Source organism: Anolis sagrei, chromosome 1, assembly GCF_037176765.1.
Source record: "Anolis sagrei isolate rAnoSag1 chromosome 1, rAnoSag1.mat, whole genome shotgun sequence".
NCBI lineage: Eukaryota > Metazoa > Chordata > Lepidosauria > Squamata > Dactyloidae > Anolis > Anolis sagrei.
The window spans coordinates 72,422,180-72,448,683 of NC_090021.1; the positions used below are offsets into that span (position 1 = coordinate 72,422,180).

Here is a 26,504-nt window from a genome sequence, read left to right on the forward strand (position 1 = left end):
GTTCTGTCTCTGAAGAAGCAGGCAGATGTTGAAGAAAATTTGTGCTGAAATAAACTGGCCTAAAAATATCAAAGAACTCCTTCCTTCTTTTTTTTTACTCTCTGAATATTTCTTCATTTTGTGATTAAGCTTCATTTTTCTTATTATTCATTATTTGTTTCATTACTGATTTCAAAGTAGTTCATTAGTTTATTTAACTCCCATTTATTTTGTTATGGCATTCATCAAAAGGGAGTCTTCTGCTGAAACAGGTGTTTTTCATCCTTTGACATAAAATATGAAGGGATCTTGCTACTCCTTCAAGGTACCAGAGTTGCCAAATTTTAGGTACACTAGAGGTGAAGGGGAGATCATTTTACAAATGTTAGCAGCCTGTAAGTTTCAATAGGAGACAAATATACTTTCCTCCTTCTTGTAACTGCTGTTGTGCATTCCATTCACAACTCACTATGCTTTAAAGGCATCAAACATGCCAAATTCCCAGTAGGGTAGTGTCTTTATTTAAAAATGATTTTTAAAAGCATACACATTGCCTAATACTTAACCCACACAACACTCCTCAGTAATCCAACAGCCTGTTCTGGCAGACTTTCAATTGAAATTAATCCTTGAATCATAAAGCTGGAAGAGACCATAAGGGCCATCCAATCCACTCCCCTGCCATGCAGGAACACAGAATCAAGGCACCTTGACAAATGGCCATCCAGCTTCTACTTAAAAACCTCCAGTGAAGGAGATTCCACCAGGCTCCAAGGCAGCACATTCCATTGCCAAACAGCTCATACCATCAGGAAGTTTTTCCTAATGTTTAGGCAGAATCTTTGTTTCCCTGCAATTTGAATCCATTGCTCTTTGTGTCTCCAGAGCCACAGAAGACAATGAAACATCATACCATATATTTCAGCATGGTTATGTTCCTTCTCAGCCTTTTTCTCTCCAAGATAAACATGTCCAGCTCCCTAAGCCATGGATAATTTTGGTCACCCTTCTCTGGACCCATTTTGCTTGTCAATATCCTTCCCAGATTATGAAGCCCAGAACTCATCAGAGTATACCAGGTGAAGTCTGCCCAAAACAGAATAGAGTGAAATTACAACTTCCCACCATCTAGTAGACGCTATACTCAATTTTTAAAACAGCCTCCATTCTGACAGATGCTCTGGTCTTTCTAAATCTTCATCCAGAATATACCTAGAAAGGTAGCTTATACCAGCTTATACCAGGCTTTCTGATTTTTCTCCAGCTCCAGCCCGGTAGAAGTTAGACAGGCGCCCTCCTTGATGGCCTTCCGTAGGGGCCTAAAAACATGGCTCTTTGAGCAGGCCTTCAACTAAGTATAGTTAATTGACACTGGAATGAATTAGGACTGCGAATTTTGGCTATGACCCCAGGACTTGACGAAGCGGATTTTTAGTATAAGTATATGTTGTGTTGTATTTGTCTGTTTTGTATGTCTAGACCCGCTGTACACTGTCTTCTTTGTTGTTGTTCACCGCCCCGAGTCGCCTCCGGGCTGAGAGGGGCGGTCAATAAATGCAATAAATAAAATAAATAAATAAATAAATAAGAAGGAGAAAGGCCTCCTCACTTTCCAGGTAGGTTCTCTCTTGTCTCTGGTCAGCTGAGAGGCAGAAAAGCATTCCCTCCCCCAAAGCCGAGACTGCGAGTGGAATTGCTTCTGCTTGCACCCAGCTGGGAGTGGGCACAAAATGGATAGCAAATCCATTTTTCAGTAATGTGCGCCTCAAAAGTAAGGTATGCATTACAATTGATGGTGCACTACACTCAAGTAAATATGGTATTTAAACCTACACATAAAAACAAGAAGGAATATTGAACATGGTATTTCTTACTGCCCAACTAGAGAAATATCAAGAAACGTCTGTTGCTGCTCCCTTCCAAATCATTTATCTTATCTCACCAAGCATCCGTTCATCTTGAGACATTTTATGCATCTCTGGTGTCAGCATCCTAAACTTTCAATTTTATCCTTTCATTTAATAACCATACGAGGCTTATTTTTATCTTCCTTTTTGGCTTAAATATTTGTGTTTCCAAACTCTGGCTAAGTAGTGTGGCCTTCTTTGGAATCTTGGCATCATATTAAAATGTTCATAAGCTGGATGTGGTTTCATAGGACTCTTGTAGTATCGAACATTGAAATATGTTTTTGAGTATAAAGCAGATTAAAAACTGATGTATTCTACATAAAGTGTGTATATTGTAAGTGCACATCTATTTCTATCATTTTCACAAGCTGAATATTTGAAGCATATGATCACACGAGCATCCTCTATCTATTATACAGACAAGCCAATACATATGAGGTTAAATAAAAACAGAGGTAGCAATAGGCTTTGTGTAAATTTAATTTTCATAAATGCTCAGAACTTGTAAGTACAGACATTAAAACCAACTTTCCATGGTAAATTCCTAGCAATGACATTTTTTCACTTCACTAGTGGTTATCAATGACTACATTCCAAACTGGAATTACAAATGCAAGTGGAATTTGTAACTAGAAAATAGTTGTCCACATTTATAGCTGTTGAAACATCACATATTAAAGGTTGTCTAATGGTTGTGAAATGATAATTCCTGCAAAGGCCCAGCAGATTGATATTCTGACTGCTTTCCTTCTGACACACAAATCACAATAAATAATCTCCTTGGGATTGATCTCCCAGGGCTTATCTACTTGGACATTAAAACCCAAGCTCACCCTGAATTGGGTCCTGGCTATCCCTATGACATTTCTCTACTTTCAGTAGGTGTCATAGGTTAAACTAGTTAATTTGGTTTAGCCCATTAATAAAAGTCAGGTAATGCTATGAAGTATCACATGACTTTGGGGCACAGCAGATAGCAACTTAGGTTCCAATTCAGACCAGTCTGTTGTCCACACAGGTCACCCCCACTATTGGCTTTCTCCTTTTTCCTGTTCATGAAGAATCCTATAGTGTTAGCACAGGGCACTCAAAATGTCCAGGAACTCACACAGAACTCTGTGATCAGCTAAAGGTAGCAAGTGACCCAGGGGAGTGACAGTTTAGCAAAACCAGCATGGTCTTAGCCTGCCTGTACCTTATAGACTCCAATATGTTGCCAAAGCAGATTGAGGAAGGTCAACTACTGAATGGCACATGTTCTCTATCAGAAACTAGAGCTGATATGGTCTATCCAATGCAAGTTTCTGAGTCAGCACCCAAATAACCAACCAAATCTAAAGTTGACCAAAGACTGATTCATAACCCTTTTGGTACTAATGTTGGATAGTGGTCCCTGGTCAAAAAAAGGTTAGAAACCACTGGCCTCTGGACTCAGTGCAGACTGTCCCTGGATTTACTAGCTAGTGTAGACCCAGCCGTAGCCCTGTTTTCAGTAGGCTGTATTGTTATGGCACTTTGCATGCTAAATACACAATCTAAATGTTTGTGGAATGTATTAATGAAGCTTGATAAAAACTGATATGTGGAAAATACAAAGAAAGTTTAAACAATATTGAGTTGCCATGTGGAAATTTCTGCCACAGTATTATGCTCAGCCCCAAATTAAGGAGATCATAAGGTTTTGCTTTCATTTGGAGGCTAATTAGAGTGCATAGCTCAACATCCCCTCTGAACTTTTTTCATGTTAGACTTGTTTTTATTTGCTTTGGTTAGATGAACACAGAGTGCTAGTTCGCTTCCATAAGAAAAGTGAATACTGTAAAAATTGTAATGTAACATTTTTACTTGAAGAGGTTGAAAGGAACATAACTGGGGAACCACCATACTAAAGCTTTAAGAAGTTTTTGGAAGAAAGAAAGTTGATGCCTTGCTGCAAATGTGTTGAATTGTGTTGATGACTTGTTCATAAATCTTATCTTTTGTTTCACAAAGCAACTATCCTTGGGGAATAGGAAGATGCAGGGGGGCTTTCCCATTCCCTCCTGTCCCTTGATGCCACCCTCAATTTAAAAATAAATAAACTGCTGAGTGAGTGGTAAAAATACTCAATGTTGAGCTCAGGCCACGTTGATAAGTTGAACTCTCATTTTTAGATCATAATGGTTGTAGTGTTATTTCAGTTTTTGAGGCTGAATGCATACATTTTTCAGCTCTAATGAAAATATTGTTTGATACATTCTGGAATACTTCAAGTTCACAGTGTGTAAATTAGTACTGACACTATTAAAAGGCTTGGAAGCAAAGGGTTTTGTTTGTAACCGTGTTTTAATGCTGTAGAGTCACGTTCCAGAACATTTGCATTGGCAAAGTGAAAAAGACAAGTAGCAAAGGAAATTCCACTGCCTTCTTTCAATGAAGAAGCTGCAACGGTTCATCTTTAAAGCAGACACAAGGAACAAGATGATGCCGATGAGAATGGATCAACTCCTCCAGGCGAGTAATTATTTCATAGTCAGGAAGAGTAACCGTGGCAATATTAAGGCCCAGCATGTGGGAGACTACTTCTCTGAAGTCTGATAGCTATAAGAAAATAAGGGTGGGAAGAAGATATACAGTATTAGGTATAATTTCTTTTTCTGCACCAATCTATCCATTTACCAAGATCTCCATTTAAAGCTCTTTTTAAAACTATGACAGTAATCTCAGGCATGGTGACTAATGTCTAGGCAGAAAGCTATCCAGCAATACTATCCAGAGTCTGTAGTATGACATGCTTTGCAAAGCCTGAACTCACTCTTTCCAAAAAAAAAGAAGTGGTAACAATAGTCAAATTCTGGGCCTCTTTTCCAAACACCTAATGAAAAGAGTAGTAAACATATTTGTATTGTATTGTATTTTGTCTAAACTGATGGCAAGGGCCCACTTGAAAATTATTCAATGGCTCAGATGGTTCATTATTGTTCCTAAATGGGCTGTGTTTTACTCAATTCCACATTACACATTTCAGAAGAATTGTTAGTTGGAGCCTGAACAATTTTTTCTTTGTTCGTGCTTTTCATTAAAACCATTTTATAACTGGATGGATGACATGGAGTGCTTTAGGCCCAGCTGCCTTGACTTGCATTAAATTATTCAGTCTCATCTAAAGGCCCTTCCACACAGCCATATAGCCCAGAATATCAAGGCAGAAAATCCCACAATATCTGCTTTGAACTGGGTTATCTGAGTCCACAGTGCCATATATTCCATTTCAAAGCAGAAAATGTGAAATTTTATTCAGCTGTGTGGAAGAGGCCTAAGAGACTCCTCAGATGAGAAAAAGCTTTTTTTGTGCTTGTATTTGGCACACAACATTCTGTTAGCATTTAAAGAAGTGGACATGCTAAAATGATAATCAGGCTATATAAATAAAGATGTATTCCAACTCTAGTGAAGGCATACTATATTTCAAAAGACTGATGTTTTAACAAGAGATGCTCACCACATTTTCAAAGAAAAGGTTATTCAAGGTCTTAAAATGCAAATTGAGTAGTTGTATCTTAGAATCAATTATAACCATCACACAGTCAGAAGATACTGAAAGGCCATCCAGCACAAAGCCCTATTATGCCACACATAAGTACTCCCAAAAGAAAACCATACATCCTCTATTTAAAGACTCAGAAAAGAAGAGTCCATCACCCTCCAAAGCATTCTTGAAAGATAAGTGTTTTTTTGTCTTTAATGACATAATGGGCCATGGCATGGAAGAAGTTCCATTGTAGTTCATGTATTCAAGAAATTCAAGAAATGTCAGTGAAATTTATGCAATCAGATTCTGCACAAAACTTAGCAACTGCAAATTTGAATTTTAGTTGATATAGGAATTCCTTATTTCTGGTAATAATACATCATGCACAATTTTGATAATCTGGAATATATTGACAAGCTGGAATGTATCCAGAGGAGGGTGACTAAAATGATCAAGGGTCTGGAGAACAAAGCCCTATAATGGGCGGGTTAAAAAGAGCTGGGCATGTTTAGCCTGCAGAAGAGAAGACTGAGAGGAGACATGATGGCCATGTATAAATATTAGGCCTGGGCGGTTTCGTTTCGTTAATTCGTAATTCGTTAATAATTTGTTAATTTTTCCAATTACAAAACGATAACGAACCATTCTGGAGCAATTATTTTTAAAAACGAATTTTTAAACACGTTTTGTAAATGCTTCGTATTTCGTTATTGTATTCGTTTCGTTATTGTTCTGAGGTCGTTTCGTTATTATTTCCGCATGTCTGGGCCAGTTTTATGGTTTAATTAGTGAAAAAAAATTATAATATCACACCAACAGTCAACAACAGAGGGAGAGGGAAGCTTCAGAAGTTTTTGGAGGTTTTTTAGCGTATTTCGCGGTCGCGTCCGCCATTAACGAATCGATTCGTTATTGTTTCGGAAATCGATTCGTTAATTTTTTACCATTTACGAAATTTCGTAAATATCGAACTTTTTAAAAGGAAAATTTTGTAATTATTTTAAATATCGAAACAAAAAAAACCCCAAATACAAATCGATTTTAGAAACAAATTTTTCCGTTGTTACCCAGGCCTAATAAATATGTGAGGGGGAGTCATAGGGAGGAGGGAGCAAGCTTGTTTTCTGCTGCCCTGGAGACTAGGATGCAGAGCAATGGCTTCAAACTACAGGAAAGGAGATTCCACCAGAACATTAGGAAGAACTTTCTGACCGTGAGAACTGTTCAGCAGTGAAACTCTCTGCCCCAGAGTGTGGTGGAGGCTCCTTCCATGGAGGCTTTTAAGCAGAGGCTGGATGGCCATCTGTTGGGGGTGTTTTGAATGTGATTTTCCTGCTTCTTGGCAGGGGGTTGGACTGGATGGCCTACAAGGTCTCTTCCAACTCTATGATTCTATGATTTGTATACCTTAAAAGAAGTGCAAAAGTCTCTCAATAACTACCTTTGATATTCAAATATTGCATTTTATTATTTGCAGAACTGTTTTGAGAATATATACAAATGAACAGGCTATTGAACAGGAGTAAGTAAATTATAAAGTCTTCGGGTTTTTTTACAGAGACATGCAAGTATCCCTCACAGTGGGAAATCCAAAGCGGAACAATATAGCACCATGAAAAGTACGAACATATATGCATAACACTTAAAAAATTGGATGGATAAATTGAAGCTTGATTCAGCCATCACTTCAACGTGCGTCTTAACGTAATTGCCTTGGGCCAAATACATGAATTTTGAAAAAGAATTTAGTCAAAACAGAAGGAAACAACATTGAAGTTCTGTACAATTAATATTGAAGTCACACATTAAATATTACACACTTCATTGCATGACCTAAACTAATGTCAAAATATGTGCAGACCTTTATTTGTGGTTCACTGTGTTTTAAAGGTCACATTCCAAATGATTGCAATTGTTGTGTGTTCTTTAATTTAGTATTATTAAAATAGGTGACATTTGATACAACAGACTACATTATTCTTGTTTTTGATGTAATGACAAGTTTTAAAAAATACGGGTATGATTATTATAAAATAAATTACTTTCTACAAACCAAATACTTTATCACATAAACTTGCTGTATCATTGATAGTGGATATACATACTGTATACACAATGTTGTGCCTTTCTTCAGTTATGCAATTGTGCTGATTCATCGATCTGTGGTCCCTTGATTGTACTTCCACACATGACGCTGCCTTTTTGCACTACTGCTGTTTTCTAATTTTATATTATTTTTATTTTACCACAATTCCAGCATTTACAAACAAAAAAGGCAAATATAAATATTAAAGGAAATTAAAAACAGCTTGCTTGGGAATAGTAAGAGAGAGGAGGGAGAGGAAAATCGAAGAATTCCACCTCCAACAACAGTTTACTGTCAGCATGCCAGCAAAAAAAAGTAGAAGGGGCCCAATTGCACCAAGGTAGGAGATGGGAAGACTGTGGCATTGAGAGCTATTAATGTGATTTACCTGTTCATAGCTAAGAGAAGGGAGTATCACCAGGAGAAGGGAGGCAGCAGGCTGCACATGACATCATGTGATGGGAGGGCAACACCAAAGGTCCATATGCCATGCCAGACTGACTGCCTTATGCCTTAAAATCCTAAATCTATACCACAGGGAGAGGGGCAGATTTGTCCTTCCTTCCCCAATCATGATCTTAAATTACCCCCCTGCAACGCAACAGGCACAGATAATTAAAAAAAAGTATCTGCTGGTAAAAAAATACTAAAGTAAAGTTGTGGGTAGACAACAACAACAGAATTCACAGTAGCCAAGTGGATTTGCTGGCCAAAAAGGCTAATTATTATGCTATAGTAAAATATTTAATCTACAGTTTTTGAAAGTCCAAAAACCCCTACCACTGCAGCTTTTCACTTGTTTTAATACTTGCAATGTTTAATTCTATTCTAACATTTATATTTTGTAGGTTTTAAAATTGTGTTGTTTTTAAAGATGTGGGCCACATTGGATCCCAGTCCTTGGAGAACAGCAGGGTAATAATAATAATAATAATAATAATAATAATAATAATATACATTTATTACCTGCCACCTCTCCCTCTGGCTCGAAGTGGGATACAACATCATTAAAACAAGAGATAAAACAACATTAAAAGGCATACAAAAATACACAGAGTTCAAATACAAATTAAAATCCAGTGATAAAATGTAGATTGAAATTCGACTTAAAATTGACTGGGTGGGTCTGCCAGAAGAGATGGGTCTTAAATTGTGTCTTAAATTCCAACAGCTGACATAGCTGTCAAATCTCTTCCAGGAGGTTATTCCACAGTCTTGGGGCAGCCAATGAAAAGGCCCTCTGGGTGATGGTTGCCAGGTGGCTTCTGGCAGGCTAGAGTAGATGCCCCCCAGAAGACATGATTGGGGCGGATTATACGGGAGACGGCGACCCTGTAGGTAACCTAGACTCAAACCATGTAGGGATGTAAGGGTCAAAATAAATATAGTAGTAGTAGCAGCAGTAATTAAGAATGTTAGTGGCATTCTATTAGCAGGTGTCTCTGGGTGATGGTTGCCAGGTTTGTTCTAGTAGGCTAGAGTAAATGTCCCCCAGAAGAAGTGTTTGGGGCAGACTGTACAAGAGAAGGCAACCCTAGAGGTAACATGGACCCAAAACATGTAGGGATGTAAGAGTCAAAATAAATATAGTGTTTTGAGTGTGTCCCTGTTGGTGCTGCTGGACCTCTCAGCTGCCTTCGATACCGTCGACCACGGTATCCTTCTGGGACGCCTCGCGGGAATGGGTCTTGGAGGAACTGTTCTACAGTGGCTCCGCTCATTCCTCGAGGGTCGGTCTCAGAAGGTGTTACTGGGGGACTCCTGTTCAACCCCACAACCTTTGTCTTGTGGGGTTCCTCAGGGTTCAATATTGTCTCCCATGTTGTTCAACATCTACATGAAGCCGCTGGGTGAGATCATCCAGAGTTTTGGGGTGCGATGTCATTTGTACGCAGATGATGTTCAACTCTGTCACTCCTTTCCACCTGTCACTAAGGAGGCTGTTGAGGTCCTGAACCGGTGCTTGGCCGCTGTGATGGTCTGGATGGGGGCGAACAAATTGAAATTGAATCCAGACAAGACAGAAGTACTCCTGGTCAGTCGCAAGGCCGAACAGGGTATAGGGTTACAGCCTGTGTTGGATGGGGTCGCACTCCCCCTGAAGACGCAGGTTCGCAGTTTGGGTGTGATCCTGGACTCATCGCTGAGCCTGGAACCCCAGGTTTCGGCGGTGACCAGGGGAGCATTCGCACAGTTAAAACTCGTGCGCCAACTGCGCCTGTACCTTGGGAAGTCTGACTTGGCCACGGTAGTCCACGCTCTGGTTACATCCCGTTTAGACTACTGCAACGCTCTCTATGTGGGGTTGCCTTTGAAGACGGCTCGGAAGCTCCAATTAGTCCAACGGTCGGCAGCCATGATACTAACTGGAGCGGAGCGCAGGGAGCACACAACTCCTCTGCTGCACCAGCTCCACTGGCTGCCGATTTGCTACCGGGCTCAATTCAAAGTGCTGGCGTTGGCCTTTAAAGCCCTAAACGGTTCTGGCCCAACCTACCTATCCGAACGTATCTCGGCCTATCAGCCCACCAGGACCCTAAGATCTTCTGGGGAGGCCTTGCTCTCTATCCCGCCTGCTTCACAGGTGCGGCTGGCGGGGACGAGAGACAGGGCCTTTTCTGTGGTGGCCCCTTGGCTCTGGAACGCCCTTCCCATGGAGGTAAGATCAGCCTCCTCGCTGATGGTATTCCGAAGAAGACTAAAAACTTGGATGTTCAAGCAGGCATTTGGCTAATTCGGTGCAATGAATGTGTTGATTACGGATTGGTAATATGGATGATGCAATTGGACCACGATTTTAGTTAGGAGATGTATTGGATTGTGATTTCATGTTGTAGAGATATGTTTATTATAAAGTGTTATTTATAATGTGTTTGAATCTGTATTTATGTATTACATTGGTTGCCAGGGCCTAGCTGAGAGAGATAGGTTGCCATGGTGACAGGGCCGAAGAGGAGGTGGGCGGAGCTTAAGGAGAAAAAGGTTTGAAAGTGGCAGTTAAGCTTCAGTCAGGAGGAAGAGACCCTGAGGAGAAGAGCAGAGCCAGTTAAGGGCTCTGGGAAATAGCAGAGTCAAGAAAGGACTCTGGGAAAAGTAGTTCAGTCAGGAGGATGAGACCCTGAGAAGAGGAGCAGAGACAGTAGTGCTCTGTGGTGTGAAGTAGTATAGATTCAGTTAGTTCTTAGTATTTGTGAATATTTCTTCAGCAAAGGAGCTGAAGGTGAAACCTTGTTAGATTGCTTAAGTAAAAAGAATCTAACAGAGGGGGTTTTAGGATCGCCAGTAGTGGAAGACTGGGGATTCAGTGGTTTGATCCGGTATAGGACAAACAGTATGAAATGCTCACAATTAGGAACACTGAAATATTAAAGCACTTCACTGAAGAAGGAGTTTATAAGAATTGTAACATCAGAAGCCTGAATGTATCTCAACCAAGCCATATTGTAACCACCAAGCATGTACCAAGTTCAACATCTCGATATTGCAACAATTACGCTTTGTTAATAATAAACTTGTTCTCTTTGTATTTTAAACCTGCCTCCTCCATTGATTTTATGTTCGGTGCATTCCACTCTACCAAAGTTACCTCACAACGCAAATAGGAGTAAATAGAGACTTTAAGACCAGCGTCTTTACATTTTATTGGTGGCAGTTTAATTTAATAGCAGTCTAGGAACTTTCTTTACATTTTTGGTAATCCCATTTGGTGGGATAAAGACTTCTTCACATTTTATTGTTGACAAGCGGTGGCATTAATGCTTCCTCACACATGTAATATTGTGTATTATGTTTTTTATGGTTTTAATTGTATACTGTGCACTGTATATTTTGTTGTAAACCGTGTTGAGTCGCCAATTAGGCTGAGAAACGGCGGTATACAAGGACAGTAAATAAATAAATAAATAGTAGTAGTGGTAGTAGTAGTAGTTAAGAATGTTAGTGGCATTCTATTAGCAGGTGTCTGTGGAACCTGCTTCTTTTACCAACTTTCTCTGCAGTAACTTAGAGCATGGTGTCATGACAAACCTTAAGGTTCTAGCAAATATAGAATTTCTCCAAATACCATCTTTAAAGTGATTCAATAGGCCCTATTGAAACTATTCACCAATCTCATTGTCAGTTTAGGTATATTTCCTCTTCAGCACCCAATGTTTATTCAATGAAACTGACATCAGTTACTCCTATTTTGTTATTATACTTTGGAAATATCATCTGCTGCTCTTTCTTTGCAAACACCTCCGTTGCTGGACTTGGCATGTAATATGGAACTCTTTTGAATGCTCATACCTGTTCCTTTCTTTTCGTTACTTCTTCTAAAGCAGACTTGAGTGTTGTGAGTTCATTTCTAACAGATTCCAGCATGCTTTTGGCCTTTTCTTTATCTTCCTTTGCATCTCGCTCTACAACATGTAACTCAGCCTTGACAGAGGTCAGATGTCTCTCAGCTTTAGCCTTTAACTTTTCCAGGTTCTCCTGGGACTTGCTTAGATCTTCTATGGTTTTGTCCTGTTCCAGCGTTTTGATCTGCAAACAAATTCCAGAGGGGATTGCCTCAGTAAGACTGTGAGCACTGGGACCAAAGTTGCCTGAGAGAGAAGATATATCATGCCAAACTATATTGAATAGAAAAGAAGAAAAATCTGTGAAAAGAATTAAAGATGTCCTTAACCTAAAAATAAACACAGGGGACTCCTATTTTTCTGCAGTTGAAGCTGAAGATCATGCAATTAACTCCCACCTCACCTCGTGCTCCTTTTCCTGATATAAAGTCCCTTTCTTGAGCTGCTTTTTATCTTGATCAAAATACTGAATGTCACTCCTCACAGTGCAAATAGCTGATGGAGGGAGCAATTTAGATGGGAAATTATGTAAAGAAATGGGTTTTGGTCCCAGCACCATTTCTCTAGACAAAATCAGAGTCCATGAAGCTGGTTTTAAGGGAGGAAAAAAAAGACACATCTCAGAAGAGCTAATAATAGATTTCTTATGTAGATTAGCCACATTATCTCCTTGATTTAAGAGCTGTTTGGCCACATTTATAGACACCATGCATCTGATAATGTGGGAAGAGGGGCTGACCAAGGGCAAGATGGATGGATGGCATCCTTGAAGTGACTGGATTGACCTTGAAGGAGTTGGGGGTGGTGATGGCCAACAGGGAGCTCTGGCGTGGACTGATCCATGAGGTCACAAAGAGTCAGAAATGACTGAACAAATGAACAACAACAAAAGTCCATTAAAAAGGATGACATAATCAACCTGTCAATCTTGATTCTTAATTCTTTCTGTCTGTTGTCATAATGCTAAACAGAAAAGGTTACTTCTCTGCTATCTGTAACAACATAAGACAGAGGTTCGGGAGCTGCCAGGTGTAATGCACTCATTGGTCAAAAGCTGCAGTTTTGATGTGCATACATTTTCTGCTCCTGTTTTCCAAGACAGAAGTGGCACTTGGCTTGGGGCCTTTTGCCCATAAAGACATAAACATAGACCATGGACCTCTGCACATGGGGCAAAATAACCCCATTTTGATGCTATTACCCAGGACTTGGACAGGGCCTGCTGAGTGCCATCAGTCAATGCATGGCAGGCTCCACCCAAATTCCTCCCAAAATGGAGTAGAAGCATCAAAAGGCACTTCCTCCTCTACAATGGGAAAGAAAGTGTTTTTTGGGTAGCTCCGATGGCGTTACCTGCACTTTCCTCCCCTTTTCCCTGTATGATGAAGGAAAGGGCAGCAGAGCAATGCACGTTGCTGTCCTTTCTCCCATCTGATAGGGACAGGGTGCCAACACACCTATGTGATGGGGGAAGGAGGGAAGGCATGCTGGGTAGCATGAGGCATCCTGTGTGCCTTCCCTTTCACTGGAGACTGCCTGCACAATGGGCCATGTGAAGAGGTCCTATGTTAAGGCCTCCAAATCTTAGCTGGTCTGTCTCCTATCTATAAGGACTAAGGAGCAAGAAGTCAGTGCCTGGCAGCTGGCAGCAGGGAAGCACACAGACAGCCAAGGAAGAGAGAGCTGTCTCAAGTGGGCATTGCTTCTTTCATACTTTCCCAACATGGACTAAGCTCTTGGACTCTGGGAACTTACTCCATGCCGAGACAGTCAGGGAGTGAGAGGTCGATTACTGCTACTCTCCCCCCACCTCCTGAAAGAGAGGCTGCTATGTAAATATGTGCAAAGCAGCCTCAGCTTTGAGAGGCAGGTAGTAGTTGTGACCACTCACCCAGGCACCTCCTGAAGCTAGGATTGTGGTGTAAATGTGCACAGAGTAGTCCTAGCTTTGGGAGGTTGGCAATAGCTACATTTCCCTCCCCTCCTCTCCCGAAGATAGGCTGGTATGTGAATGTGGAGATGGCCCCGAGTTTGGGAGGGGGCAGCAGTTGTGGGCTCGGCACACATTCTTTGTGCTTGCTGCCATTTGAGAAGTCCCTCAGCCAGTTGCTTGCAAATTCTGGGAAACACTTAGATGATTTTTTTAAAATGAGTTATTTTCTGAAATCCAAGATCTTGAAGATCACAAATTTCAAAGCAAATTGCTTTCCTTGCCAAATAACCAAGATGAAGTACACAGATTTGGAAATGTACTTTTCATTGCAAACCATGCACCTTCATTGGTACACTTTCCAATCAGGTTTAAAATGTGAGATTAATTTTGTTACCCACCTTCAATTCATTGGTGTCAGCGAGCTTAACCTTAAGCTCTGTGTTTGTTTCTCTTGCCAAAGCAAGTTCATTCTGCAACCTTTCCAGCTTTTTTTGCAACTTTCTGACTGTAAGGTTAGCTTCGTCTCTTTCCACTGCCAGAGCTGTGCGCACTTGCTTCTCCTCTTCTAACTGAACTATCTTCTGACGCAAAAGTTTCAGTTGTAGGTCTTTGTTGTACAATTGCTCTTTCTGAGTTTTCAGCTATGTTTCAGAGATTTAAAAAAGAGGTACAGAATAAACTTGTATTGTCATATTTCCCCCTTGTCAAACATAATGGCAATTCTGTTTTCATGTGTAGCCTCCTTGTGCAAAAGCAATTTGTGGGACCTCAAATCCTTCAAATTCCCCAGCCAGCACGGTGATCAGCCAGCTCCTTCTGGAAGCTGGAGTAATTCTCTCTAGTTTCTTCCTACATAGTTGTCACTCTCACTTATTTCATCTTCACCAAAAACCACTAAAATAATTTGGAAAAATCTGTGAATGGCAAACTTCTTGGCTAAATGGGATTCAAACTGAGTTCTCGCATATCCTATTTTGATTATCCATCAGTATAAACAATCAGTTATTGAACATTTTTTCAACAAATAACACTTTAAAATCCTGCTCAGCTTTTCATACCTTCCTTTGCAGATTCCATGCTATGATCTTATTTTCTATCAACGTGTCTCCTTCCAGTTTGATTAATTGTTCCACACGTGCCAATACTGCATCCAATCTCATGTCAAATCCAATATCAACTGCCATTTTGTCAAGATTCATTTTTTCAGAAAGTTGATCCAGAAACTTAAGATACTTCAGAGAGAAAATGTGGAAAGAAGTGAAAATCAGTAACAAAAGGTTATATTCAAAACAAAACAAAACCCTGAATTCTTATATTTTATTAACCACTTTGATGTAGGATTTATTTATTTCATGGTATAATCTTTTTCCTGCAGAAATTTGCCAGAAGTGTGGGTGAAAAATCACCCTGTCTTGGCATACATCTTTTGGCATATGTAATGAATCAAAAAGAAAACATTTAATCTGGATTTCTCCTGTTGTGTTTGGCATTCTTTTGATTTGATGCATTACAGGAAACACATTTTAAAACAACTTAGATTTCCCAAAAGAAATGTAAAATCAAGGCTGAAAACAATGAGTTTTTGGTTGCTATTGTTCATTTAGAAATATTAGTCAGATAGAACATTAAGAAAGTTTGGAGATGTGTAAATGCATAAGAAATTGCAGATCTACAAGAATTATTCTTTCAAATTGGACATTTCACTCATATAGCTCCAGATCACTCAGAAAACCTTATACATCCAGCCAGATTTGTCACAATTACGATTTTCAAAGGATTACGTTTCTTTAAGTATCATACTGGATGACATAATCTCTTTTCAATTCTATTTTGATATTATTAATTTAACTACCCAAAACAATTAGGTACTGGTATTGTATTCTTTTGGAAAATGAATGAAAGATTGTATTATTCCTCTACACCATTGGTTCTCAACCTGTGGGTCCCCAGATGTTTTGGTCTTCAACTCCCAGAAATCCTAACAGATGGTAAACTGGTCTGGATTTATGGGAGTTGTAGATCAAAACACCTGGGGATCCACAGGTTGAGACCCACTGCTCTACACAGAATTCCCTGGCAGGTGGGGGGGGGGGAGTACTGGGAGTTGGGACAGAGCAGTCCTCTTGATTCATTTGAGAAAGTGACTTCCTATAGACAGTTCTTTCAGCCCCATGAAACTACTGAAAAAGCAGCAAGTCCTAGAGCTGAGTCCCGAATAGACAGACAATTTGGAAACTGGGGTCAAGGTCAGTTGGAAGGATTAAGCATAAGATGACCCAGAGGACTAATCAGGTAAGAAGTAAACTGAACAGAATGATATTGAAAGACACACATAAGAGAAAACTGCTAGAGCAGGCTCCAATGCAAAAGCTACCGTTGCTCCTGATTGTTCTGTATACAGCATGTGCTTCCAAGGTTTTGAAATCAGGGAAGCAAACAAGCAAGTACCATTTAGAACAATGAAGATTGTCGTTCCACTCCACAAGCAACCTATGTTTAAATAAACATTTACGGTGCATCAAAATGTGTTTTCTGGAACAGACTGCTACAGTTACTCCTCAGAATAGCCCCCCCCCCCTCTTTTCTCAATCAGAAAACAATGCCTCTTAAACCATTGTCCTTTCAAGGATATGCCAACACTATTCTTGTTTCAGGAGAGAAATGAATCAGCATAGTGTGTTCAGATTTGGAGGTCTTCCTGTGTCATGCTCTGCCTCTACCTCCCTCCATTCATATGGATTGAGGCTGTTGGAAAACCCATCAAATGATGTGCTTTGGGGAGCTTTTACCACAGTACCACAGGAGCCTCCCGGAAGCACAGTGGGTTAAAGCGCTGAGCTGCTGAACTTGCTGACTGAAAGGTCGCAGGTTCGAATCCGAGGAGCAATGTGAGCTCTCACTGTTAGCCCCAAATTCTGCAAACCTAGCAGTTTGAAAACCTGCAAATGTGAGTGGAACAATAGGTACTGCTCCGGCAAGAAGGAAACGGCGCTCCATGCAGTCATGCTGGTCACAAGACCTTGGAGGTATCTTCAGACAACACTGGCTCTTCAGCTTAGAAATGGAGATGGGCACCAATCCCAGAGTCAGACACAACTGGACTTAATGTCAGGGGGAAACCTTTACCTTTACCTGCCACAGTATAAAGGAAGATATATCGGACCTTACCAGAAAACTTTTCAGTTGTAACAGGAAAAGCAGGGATCTTGTTTGCATGGGAGGAATCCATGCAAACAAGGAGTTTCTTCTCTTCAGACAAAGCACTAATGCCTGAGTAGAGCTTTTGTGTGACTAGCCACCTATCAATTCTCAATCAATTTCCATACTAAAGGGCTGACATTCCCTTCACAGCTTTGGAAAGTTAATAAACATTGCTTGGATGGGAGGAAAAAGCTTGGATTTTCTGATTACAATACAGACTGTTTCTGGGAATTTCAGTGCATCTTTACTCCTTCTCATAGAACAATGTCATATATTTGCCAAAGGACATTAAATGATGACTGAACTCAAATGCTTGTTTACTTTTTCAAGCTGTACTTTAACCCTTCCTTTAGAGGAGAGGTGGGATTGCTGCACTCCATGGTTCACATTCTACATGGCCCTTGGTCCCCAAACACCATTAGTAGACAAAATTCTCCTTTTTGATCCAAAAATCGGCTTTAGGGCACCTATTTTGGCCTGTAAATACTATTGTGCTCCCTCATATCAAACAAAAATTTTTTTGATTATTGTTGATTCTGCCAGAGCAGGCTACTGAGAAGCACGAGGTGTTGAAAGTGGCTCTGTGCCCTTTGTGCGTTTGCAGCTGCTTCATAGGGTCAACTACTGTACAACTGCAGCTCTGCAAGTGTTTAAAACAATATTTAAACATTTTAGGTGTGTTGAAGTAGTCATGCTCTAGCTAAACAAGACAAATCCTAAAACATTTCGTGGAACTCCAAGCTGACAGAAAATGGAGCAAAGAAAAAAACAAAGGTCGAAAAAAACCTTTTTTTTCTCTGCTACTTTCAAATCCAAAATTCAAAAGTAAAAGTTGTTATCTACAGCTTGTACTGTCCCCTATCCTGGCAGTAAGGGGGGATCTACACTGCAGAATTAATGCAATTTGAAACAACTTTAACCACTATATCTCAATTCTATGGAATTTTGGAATTTCTAGTTTGTTGTGACACTTGCACTCTTTGACAGAGAAGCCAAAAACTCAGTCTAGCTTGTTTTGGGACCTTTCAGTAAAACTATTACTTTTTGTTTCTCAAGCTTCAGGGCATCTTGTATCACGTCCCCAGATACCAGCTCGGCTTCCAGACGCATCAATTGATTGTGCAGTGTCTCAGAACTGCTTTCAGTTTTTCTGGTCCTTTGCAAAGCCTCCTGGTAACACGTATTCTGAGTCTCCAGTGTCTTGGCAAGTTCAGCTATTTGGGTTTCCAGCTGGAATACCATCTGGGGGAAGAGAAAGCAAAGTCAAGTCATTGGCTGACCATGAAATCAATCTGCAGGACAAAGATTTCATCAGCATATCAGAAATAGTTTAATAATTGTTTTCCATTCAATGAGCACAGGAAGAATTGCAAATTGATTAGAAAATGCATAATTAATTCAAAAGAAGTTATGGTTCAATTTCATTAAGAAATATTTGGTTGTAATCTTTCTAGATTTCTATTTCTGTGTCAATCAAACATGAAAATACATATGGATGCATAAATCTGCAGCTAAATACATCTTCTGTTATTAAACATAGCTACAGAAACCTCAGTATGGAAGTCACATGTAAGCTCCACTACAACCTGAATGACCAATTCAATGAAATTTCATAGACTCATAGAGTTGGAAGAGACCACTTTATTATACATAGTTTTGTATATTTTGATTACATGTATTCCTGAGTTGTTTTGTATTATCATCATCATCATCATCATAACAAGATGAGTCCACAGCAGACAAGATCACTCTGCTGGCTGTTGCATTGGATCACACTTCAGACACTTCCCAAGTGTCTACGACTGTGTGATGTATCGGTGAATGATGTGTGCAGATCGCAGTAAGGTGGCCTTCTGCAGCTGGCAGATGGTAATTTTGTCAGTGCCGATTGTGTTTAAGTGCAGGCCAAGGTATTTAGGCACTCCACCCAGTGTGCCGATCACCACTGGGACCACCTTTACTGGCTTGTGCCAGAGTCTTTGCAGTTCGATCTTTAAATCCTCATATCATGTCAGCTTTTCCAGTTGTTTCTCTTCTCTATTATTATTATTATTATTATTATTATTATTATTATTATGTGTATTTGATCTGGATGATTCTGTGTGTGTGTGGCCACACACATATTTTAGATTATACAGGACCCAGGATTACAGTGTGTGTTACTGTAATGTGTCATGTACACTTGATGGGGGGAAAAACAAAAAGTAATGATAATGATGCATGTTTTTCTGCTGCTATAGATCTGTTTGGAGACTGTAAGATTCCATGTAAACTTTTGTACAACAGTTCAGGAGAATTTGCCATGCCTGCAATTATACAAAGTGAAAGATAAATCAAGCTGTACTTGACAAGTTTGGCATCCACCGCTAAAGAATTAAGTATAATTAACAATGCAATTCTGTATGCTTAGAATGTCCCTTTCAGTTCAGTAGAATCTTCTAATTATGCTTAAGGCTGCTCTGTAAATGTAACCTAATTTCAGTGAAGTCACCTTTGTGTCACATTCAAGTGTCAATTAAAGTTCAGAAATTAAGTCTAATTAAAGATGTAGGGAACAAGGAATCTTTTAAAGAGTCAAATGAATAATATCGATATCAGCTTTCTATAGCATTTTTCTACTGACTAAATTGTTTGTGCATTTTTGAACATTCTGTTTATACTGACCAATTTATAATATCTTGGATTAATAGGAATTTAAACACAATCATCCTGTAAAATAAAGATAAGGAACTTGTTGCTCTCCAGGCCTACAGGAATTCAACTCTCACCATCCCTTCCTATCAACTATGCTATCTAGGGCTGATGGGAATTGCACTCCAAACTCATTTTCACTCCTGCAGTTTAAAAAAGATGAGCATTGACTGCATCCTGTAATGCTTAATATAGTTTTGTATCTGGTTCATACTCATCATCTATTGCCTTTTCATTATTAGTATACAATTATACTGCTGTTAGTATTCTACTAATTCTACTGTTAATAACATCCTATTGAATCCTGGGATTTGTAATTTGTGGAGCCATGAAAGCTCTGTGGTTAAGAATTCTACCTTTCCGTAAAATAGAAATCCCAGGATTTCATAGGATGTTGTCATAGCAGCAAAAAAAAAAAAAGGTATTAAAACACAACCATACAGTCAGTGTGACAAGGCCCAGGGAGTTCTTCCATGCCACCAACAAAACTTTCACACCTCCCAAAGTTGTGCAATGTTGGCACTTGAATGATATGAATTCTAGCTTGCTTCCTATGTTTGCCCTATCTGGTGCACGTGTGCAATGTTTTTTCCCCTTGTTTTTTCCTTCCCCTGCTATTTTGTTGCAACTGTGTAGTCACACAATTTTGGCGAGATATTACTCATCTTTGCAACATCGAGACAGGATATTATCACACAAAGGAAAGTGATGGAAAAACGGTGAGATTAGATTCATTGATTAATTTTCCCAACAATGAAAAGAGATAACCCAATAACAAGTCAAGCACAAACTGACTACAGGAGAGACTCGGCATTGTGTGGTAAACTCCATCGAAAGGTGCTTTTATTCTGCTGTGACTGCACTATCAGCCTCATATGAGAAAATCCTGCATGTGTGCAGGCCCCAATTTCCAACCATCACTAGATGCAGGGATTAAAATATTGAGCATCTCGACCTGACATTAAGAAGTTAAGCTGTATGTTTTGTCAGCATCCAGTCTCATTGCTATAAAGGTGACTGAATCTTTGATTAAGGCATATACTAAAAAGACAAACAAAATAGAATTCACATAAAATTCAAACACACAAGCTATGTGGAGGGATGTTTTTCACATAGATAGCAAGTGTCAGACACTGGCACTTAAAAAAAAATTGCAGCTTAATTATGTATATTTCAGGCAATGGCATTTGTGTTGAACCAGTACAAGGATGTGCACAGGCTGCTTAAGTCTTTTGGTGGAGTATGCCAATTAAGTATCCATAATATTACCAACTCATTCAAGGGAATCTTTATAGTTGCATTAATAATACCAATCATATTAGGAACCCTTTTCAAGGCAAAAAAAAGCATAGGAGAAAAAGGAAGGCAGGCAGGACACAAAAGGTAGGACAGAAAGGGAGATTTCAAATTAGATAGATCAGCAGGGAAATAGGACAAAGGGAAGACTGAGAACAGAGCTGCCTTCACACTCCTTCATGACCAGATGGATATGGATCACTGGGCCTCATAATGGTAATGTGGTCCTGTTGTTTCCCAAAGAGTCAGATACAAGTAACTTAATGAACAGGCTGCAGGAAAAGAGATTCCACCTGAATATGAGAAAGAACAGTAAGAACCTTCTGACAGTAGAATATGCTGCTTTGGATTGTGGTGAAGTCTCCTTTTTGGAGAGTTTTAAGCAGAGGCTAGATGGCAATCTGTCAGGAGTGGTTTGAATAAGTGTTCTTGGATGGCAGGGGCTGGACAGCTCTTGTCGTCTGTTTCAGCTCAATGATATTTTTCCTTCTATGAATACCATACTCTGACCCAACAGAGAGGAACAAAGGAGCTGGTCTAATAAATGCCAGAACTTGATGTAACTGAGGGTGGAGACGGGTAAGGGCTTGAATTGAATTATTACACTGAATTAATATACTGCAAAATATTTAAAATATTAAAGACTGATGTGCTTTTAGGCCACCAACTTCATGCCAACAGAAGTTTTTTTTAAAAAAAATCTGAAACAGGTTTGGCCAAAAGAACACTAAATCTGATTATATCAAACCCTATAAACAATAAAAATGAATATTCACTGTGGTGCTTCATTATGTTGCAGACTTCTCCCATGGATGAATATTAGATACTCACCACCTTCACAAACCCATTGAAATCTAGTGTTTTAGATGTTTATTTGTTCATTTTTAGTTCCACCCTCAGAGGACATATTGCATTGTCTCTCTGATTGCCAGATGTAGTCCTGGTGTTTGCAAGGTGGCTTGAGTTTGTAAGCATTTATGCACGCAATGCCCACTTTTCTCCTGACAGCTTCAATGCTCAAAGATTATGACATTTCAAATATAAATGCATTATGTTACCCGTGACTGAGGTACAAAGCGAAAAGATTTATGGAAATGATGTGAACTGCATAAACAGTAACAAAGGCAAGCAAACAAAAGAGCTACAGCTAAAACGATAAATCAAACAGCAACAAGCCATAATGTCGCTGTTTATTTCATAGCTTCAAAACTTCTTCATTTTCCATTCTTTTAACGTATAAACCATGCTGGATTCCATAATGAGAGAATGGCAGGACAGAAATAAAATGAACGCTAAATAAATAAATTTCAATTGGGAGGGGGGAGGAGACCTTGTCAGTCCTCCAGCTAACAGTGAACTATCACCAAGTAGTAGGGCCAAAGCTTGAAACTTCATTTTTTTAAACCTTGAACTTCCAGAATCCCTCAGACAAAATGACCATTGTGAGCTGGAGTCCTAAAAAGAAATTTTCTCAACCAAAGCTAAGAATGGGAACATGTTTCCCAGAATAAGTGGGCATCTACATTGTAGAATTAATGGAATCTGATATAACCTTAACTGCTCAATGCTATGGAATTATGGGGATTGTAGTTTGTTGAGGCACCAGCACTCTTTAGCAGAGAAGGTTAAAGACTTTGTAAGACTACATCTCCCATGATTCCACAGAATAGAGCCAAGACAGCCAAAGTGGGTTTGAACTACATTCATTCTACAGTGTAGATGTGTGCTAAGTGAAGTAATAGAACACAACATACACAAGAACACGATAGATAGAAAGAGAGAGAGGGGGAGAGAGAGCTATTGAAATGAATGATGTTATGACTTGCTAGTTTTGGGATAACCAAAATGTGTTTTCAAGGCAGTAACTAAAGCACTGGTTCTCAACCTGTGGGTCCCCAGATGTTTTGGCCTTCAACTCCCAGAAATCCTAACAGCTGGTAAACTGGCCGAGATTTCTGGAAGTTGTAGGCCAAAACACCTGGGGACCCATAGGTTGAGAACCACTGAACTAGAGTGACATTGAACATCCTTGAAAACTCAATGAAAGTCATAGGTCAGCCAGGCCAGCTCCAAATTCCCCGATACAAGCGCAGCCTAACACAGTAAAGTTACTCAATGTGACTAGTGGACATGAACAAGACAACTCCAGATATGTGGCACAGGCCAATACTACTATGTTAATTCAGTACTACAGACAACAAATTAGGGAAATGACTAAACTGAAAATGACTAGTTGCCCCAAATGCCTTATATGGTTTTTAATTCTTTGTTAAAATTATAGGTCTACATTATTTCCATGTGTCCTACACATGCATATGCTACTTGGAACACAACAATATATATTAGATTTTTTAAGGCAACATTTTGGTATTATTTCTTTAAAGTGAGCATTGATACATCACATTAGATGTGATTTTTCACTTCCTTCTGGAATCAATAGACTTCAAGGTGATTTATCAAGTGTAAGTGCATCCAAACTAAAACCAAAGAACAGATAGCACTTTCCTGGGAATAACAACTTTAGAGTATGCTCAAGTTCTTTCTGACATGGTTAACTCAGTGCCTGACCTCCAAACAGGAACTCTCCAGAGGCTGAAGTGCACACTTTCTTATTGATGGGCATCACTCCGGGACAGTGTAAACAGGACATTCACCTTTTTCAGTTCTGTGCCGTTTATTTGTCAAAGGCTAACTCTTCTTAAGCAAATACATTTGGTACTTTTCCATCTTTGGCCTCAGTATTAGCTGCATTTTCTCTACAATTAAGTAGGCATCCTGTATTTTTATTTCTTTATTTATTTATTATTCAAACTTATATACCGCCACTCCCCTGGGGCTCAGAGCGGCTTACATTTTGCTGGGTTTTTGAATGATTTTTGCCTAAGCCTATGCATACAGCAATTCAAGTACTGTAGTTCAGGGCATCGTTGTTGAATAGGCGTCTGCAAAGTGTGGATCTCCTGAAATAGAAGTACTACAGCTCCCAAAATTCATTATCACCCACTTTGTTTTCTGTAACTAATGGGAGTTGCAATCCAACAATATCTGGATGATCTTCTTTCACCCATTATGGAAACAGCAATAACATACTGGTCAGTGTTTGATGCTACAGCAACTAAAGAAGTCAACTGTCTCTCTTGTATGTCAAGTACACACTTTGTTTGCTATGGGGGCACCAATTTCATGTATTTCACATACTGCCTTTCTCTCAGTATGGGAATATCCGTGGATTCATTTGCAGAGCCGATACAATATACTGTACCACTGTATACTGATGATGTGTTTGGGATGATCCATACTTTATGTTTTAGCAGATGATACCATAAGCAGTGGCTTGCACTGTAAAACAGAGAAAGATTACCCTTATCAAGGGAAGTGGAATATAGCTATCCAGCTCAGTTATACGTAATTTTATCCACCTCCCAAGTTACTTTTGGCTTTGCATAGGATGCATCTATACTGTGGAATGAACTGACACCACTTTAACTGCCATGGCTATGGAAACAGGGGAGCTTAGTTTTTCACAAGTACCTAATTTATTGGGATGTTATGAAGAAAACCTCTTCTGGCAGCTAAATCTGTTTGTCCCTCTTTCTCTCTCTTTTGCACCCACATACACACTTACATTATGTGGAAGATTTCACTCAGGAAATATTGTTTCAACCAGTTTAAGGTGATGAGTGATTCTTGAAAGCCCAGGATTCAATCCTATAATCTGTTTGTACTGAGCACCACAACATACAATCAAGATATAAGAAAGGTTAATAATTTTTCTACTGCACTGTTTTACAAAGTCTACAAGCCAAACATTGGATTGTTCTATTTATTTTTTTACAAAAAAAGTCAAAAATGACATGTAGCAACCAATAGACATCTTTACAGCAGATCTGAATAATTTGAAACTACTTCAATGACAATTAGGTCACCATCTAGAAAAGGCAAACAATTTTAAAACACCCAAGAGCAACTTCTGCTGGATATGCTATGATAGTAAATATTCAGGTCAGAAGAACCTAGAGGTAGTTGTCTGTACATGTATATACAGTTTCTTATTCCATCTACCTATAAAACTTTATTATAACTATTAATCCAAGCAACCAAATGTAGTTTACAAAGAGTGCAGAGCAATAAAATTTAGCAGAATTTGCCCTCAGGTTAATCACATGCACGCTAGCTTTTAGTTAGAGGTTGCAGCTATGCAAAAATACAAATCAAGACCATTGGTCTCTCCATGCTATCTAGTCAGAGTCCAGTTACACTATTGTTTACCACAGAGCTCCATTTCATCCCCATCCTGCCCAACATCTGTTGGAAACCACTGAATGAAGTTATTTGATATGAGATGTCACCCAGCACTATCTTTCCTTTTTATCATATTTAGGTGAGACTGGAGTGGTGCTGAATGACCATCTGGAATTGATTATGATGAGAGCCTATAAAATGAAGACCACTGATGGGTTGGTTGGGGAAAAGACTGGTCAACCTTTGTGGAATAAAGTTGACATTTCCTGGAAAGTTCAGTTTGGAGAGCTGCTGTTAGATCTTGCCTTATTTTTGGAAGTAGAAGAGACTTCCTTAAAGTGAATCCAGATCAAGAATAAAACAGATGACAATTGGTCTTAAGGAGGCCCACATGCAGGTAGGATGCAAAAAAAAAAAAACAGGAGCAAACTGTGAGCAGACAGCTAATCCTTGGCAAGCAATGGAGTTTCAGATAGACAGATGTTCAGGTCTGGGGAGAAAGGCAGAGATTATATGACTACTTTTAACAGTAGATACCTTAGGGAATAATGCCTACAGTTTTATGAGAGCCAATAAGAAATCAGCAGGGCATCTTAAAAGTTATAAAGTTCAGTAACTGTTGAGGCCCAGAATGAAAAGTGAATAATGGAAGAAATAAAAGACAATTGATGAAATCCAGCATTGCTATTATTACTTGATCTGCAGTCTCCTTCAGAGATTTCCCACTAGCCACACATTGTACTAACTGAAACTATAGCATCTATATATACTGTTCTAGTCTTATCAAAGTTGTAACAGAATATTCAGAGTAAGCAGTTTCTATACAAAACTAAACCAGCATTTTTTATTCTTGTGTGGCAGATTTTAAAATATTCTTTCTAAAACAGTCATTTCAGATATTTTGAAAACACTTGAATATTAGTCATGTTGGTTGAGGGTGCTGGGTGCTGAAATCCAACAACCTTTCTGGATCCCCCCTTGGGAACCATTGATCTAGAGTGTTGCGGGTTAAGCTAAACCTTTGCAGAAAGTGGAAAGTGGTCACTAAAAGTTCCTCCCTTAATGTTGAATTTTCTCAATGAATCTTTTTTATAGTGAGGAGAAACACTGGGTTGTAGTGGGACATGCTAGAAATCTAAATTCTGTGGAGATACGCACACACACACACACACACAATAATATTGTGATCTATGCAGGACTGCCTCTGAAGAGTGCTCAAAAACTTCAACTGCTCCAAAGAGCTGCAGCCAGGTTGCTAAGTGAAGTTGGCTACAGGTAGCAGACAACCCCCCCCCCCCCATTGTAGCAGCTCCAT

General features: G+C 39.4%; 1 protein-coding gene across 1 annotated transcript in view; it reads right to left on the reverse strand.

Moving 5' to 3' along the window:
* Window positions 1-2,367: 2,367 nt before the first annotated feature.
* Window positions 2,368-26,504, reverse strand: part of CCDC170 (coiled-coil domain containing 170) — a 77,115-nt gene continuing 52,978 nt past the window's right edge. Inside the window, exons 7-11 of the mRNA XM_060753571.2 lie at window positions 18,002-18,202; window positions 14,818-14,991; window positions 14,158-14,400; window positions 11,774-12,010; window positions 2,368-4,469 (exon numbers count right to left, since the gene is read on the reverse strand). Coding sequence (XP_060609554.2) covers window positions 4,299-4,469; window positions 11,774-12,010; window positions 14,158-14,400; window positions 14,818-14,991; window positions 18,002-18,202 — 1,026 coding nt within the window. The 3' untranslated portion in view covers window positions 2,368-4,298. The remainder of the gene's footprint in view (window positions 4,470-11,773; window positions 12,011-14,157; window positions 14,401-14,817; window positions 14,992-18,001; window positions 18,203-26,504) is intronic.